This window comes from Haliotis rufescens, unplaced genomic scaffold, assembly GCF_023055435.1.
Source record: "Haliotis rufescens isolate VD_foot unplaced genomic scaffold, xgHalRufe1.0.p SCAF_470, whole genome shotgun sequence".
Lineage (NCBI taxonomy): Eukaryota > Metazoa > Mollusca > Gastropoda > Lepetellida > Haliotidae > Haliotis > Haliotis rufescens.
Window position 1 is genome coordinate 926 of NW_025964191.1, and position 3,026 is coordinate 3,951.

The 3,026-nt window shown below is 44.2% G+C and overlaps 1 protein-coding gene across 1 annotated transcript; it reads left to right on the top strand.

The window, feature by feature from the left end:
• Window positions 1-984: 984 nt before the first annotated feature.
• On the top strand, window positions 985-2,540 carry LOC124145696 (forkhead box protein G1-like). The gene has a single exon (XM_046515581.2). The coding sequence runs from the start codon at window positions 1,126-1,128 to the stop codon at window positions 2,344-2,346; it is 1,221 nt and encodes a 406-aa protein (XP_046371537.1). The 5' UTR covers window positions 985-1,125; the 3' UTR covers window positions 2,347-2,540.
• The last annotated feature ends 486 nt before the right edge of the window (window positions 2,541-3,026 follow it).

The window sequence follows — 3,026 nt, forward strand, 5'->3', positions numbered from 1 at the left end:
GGTTATACTTACAGTGGGTAAACCACTAACTGTTCACGGTTATACTTACAGTGGGTACAGCACTAACTGTTCACGGTTAAAGTTACAGTTAGTACAGCACTAACTGTTCACGGTTATAGTTACAGTGTGTACAGCACTTACTGTTAACGGCTATAATTACAGTGGGTACAGCACTAACTGTTCACGGTTAAAGTTACAGTTAGTACTGCACTAACTGTTCACGGTTAAAGTTACAGTTAGTACAGCACTAACTGTTCACGGTTATAGTTACAGTGTGTACAGCACTTACTGTTCACGGCTATAATTACAGTGAGTACAGCACTAACTGTTCATGGTTATAGTTACAGTGGGTAGAGCACTAAAGAGTAAAAATATATTTCTTGCTGAAACAATACGGGAAAATGTTATATTGTTGTTATTTTTCGTGGTTATTGGCTCCTCAACAGTAGCACATTTGTAAAAAATTATATCACATATGCCATATGTAATAGAAGTTGGCATCATATAAAATATTCGTTTTACAAAAATTAATTACGTTACATTATACTACATTTGTAAGCTTATGATCCAAATGTGTTCATTCTGTGCGTTAAGAAGCAGCATCGTTGGACTCCAAAAGAAACTAATGAACACTACAGCCAAATTGTAACGTAGAATGCGCACTGTTTATATTATCCACTAGATTATAATTACAGTTGTTAAGCCAAATACGGACGTAGCGACACGCTATTCTTTCCTAACAATATCCACATACATGAAGCCTATCCGGTGAAGGTAGAGTCGGTACGGCCTCCCGCTCACGTCGGCGCTCTCCAGCTTCCCCATCCACGTATCGACCGGCAGTACGGCCTGCCAATCACTTCACACTAATAACGTGGAGGTGGAGCCACAAAATGGCGTCCTGCTATTGGTCGTTTGTGGGCCAGTGAACAGTTGCTGTGTGTTACTGGAGCCGTGAATGGCAGTGATTAACTGGAATTTACCACAATAATGAAACATGTTCCGCGCGGCCTCCTGCTGAAGCATTGCTAGCAGGGCTTCACTTCTTACATAGGCAGTGAGTGTCGGCGTCAGCTTCAGTCCGCCCGTGACAGCAGCACGCTAAACACCTATACCTCCGTCAATATGGTTCAGTTTGAAGAGAAAGCAAAGTCTTTGAAACGCTCTCTTAATCCTTTTAGTATCAGAAGAATGCTTGGAGAGGAGTCGGACAGCGACACTGAAGAGTCTAGTCTGGAAGTGGTCAACAGAACGCCACAGAATGACAGCGTCGCAGACAGAGATAACATTTTTGTAGATGTTGTCAGTGATGTTAAGGAGGAAGTTTCAGAGGCACTTTCAACAGAAGATGGAAGAGTGTGTGAGGATGTCATATCTGACACTGATATGGACAAAAGTGACGATGCTGAGAGTTTCTCGGAGGATAAGACAGAGGAAAGTAAGGGGGTGAACGACGATGGAGAGAAGGGGAAGAGTGAAAAGAAGCCCGAGAAACCCCCATTTAGTTACAATGCTCTCATCATGATGGCGATCAGGAGCAGCCCCGAGAAGAGACTCACACTAAGTCAGATATACGAGTTTATCATGAAAAACTTTCCATATTACAAAGATAACAAGCAAGGTTGGCAAAACTCTATTCGCCACAACCTAAGTCTGAACAAGTGTTTTGTGAAGGTCCCCCGACACTACGACGATCCTGGCAAGGGCAACTATTGGATGCTTGATCCATCTTGTGACGATGTGTTCATTGGTGGCACCACTGGGAAACTCAGGCGGAGGTCCACTCTGGCATCACGGAGTCGACTTGCTGCTCTCAAGAGAGCTGGATTTCCTCACCTCACCCCACCGTCCTACCCGTTCCAGTCGGACCGCCTCCACCCGTATGCTGCCTGCACCCCCCTATACTCACTGCCGGGCTTGGCAGGTAGTCGATACTCGCCTCTCCCATATCACCCCTACCCACTACAAATGACACCTGCCACGGTTACGTCTGATAGATTTTTACAGAAGAATGGACTAAATTTTTCGGTGGACAAACTGCTGTCGGAAACATCCCGGTCTTCGGAAACAGGGCAGGTCCCCTGTACAAACCCCATGTACGGGCGTCAGGAATCGGCTCTTGCTGCGTGGCGAGCTTCCTACTTCCTACAAGGATTCCAGGGCCTGGACCCCCAGCTCAGGGGTCTTGAGTTATATCAACATCTGAAAGCAGCGCCCGTGCCGCACATGCCAGGTCTGTCAACATATGCACCCCCGTCAAGACTGTCAAAGGCGAGCGGGACTCTCATCTCATCGCCTGATAGTTCATTCTCCCCGGTTTCAGTGAGTGACAAAACTACTGGCTAGCGTGTTGTGCTCATCTAAACAGACTACTTCTGGAGGTACGTAATGGCCAGAACTTTGATCAAACGGGAAGATTATCTCGTGATATGTGACAAACATTTAGATATATATGTGTTCTATTGTTCAGATATTACGAAAAGTGCTTAATTAGTCACCTGTGTTGAAGTTAGGTGATTTGTTGTGAGGCGGACAAGACAGCGTGTCTAGCGGAGCCGGGGGTGACAGACAACCACCTACTCACGACGTTGTGTAAGTGTTTATTTCACCTGCACACCTGTATCTGTATTACATTTCATATATTTATAAGCCAAACTGCGTATTAAATTCGTGACGTTCTCTGTATACACATTATTGTACAAGAATTAAACTATATTTCCTGGAATTATTTCTTTGGTTTTTGTATTGTCTCTGTTGCTTTCCACTTACTTTAAATCTTTGCGTCAGTGTCTGTCGTGTGTTTGTGGCCGTGTAAAGTGCGTGTGTTGTCTGGCAACAAGAAATCAGGCGGAAACAACAAATAGGATATATTTTCAATTTGAAGCTCAAGCGTTACTCCTCCTGTACATAACAGGGTTGTGTGTGTGACAGCTTGTTGTAAGTTGGATTGAAGTGTCATAATTTAAAACATGGTCTGGAATTTGACACAAACTATTCAATTACGAACAATGACAATATTGTTTAAT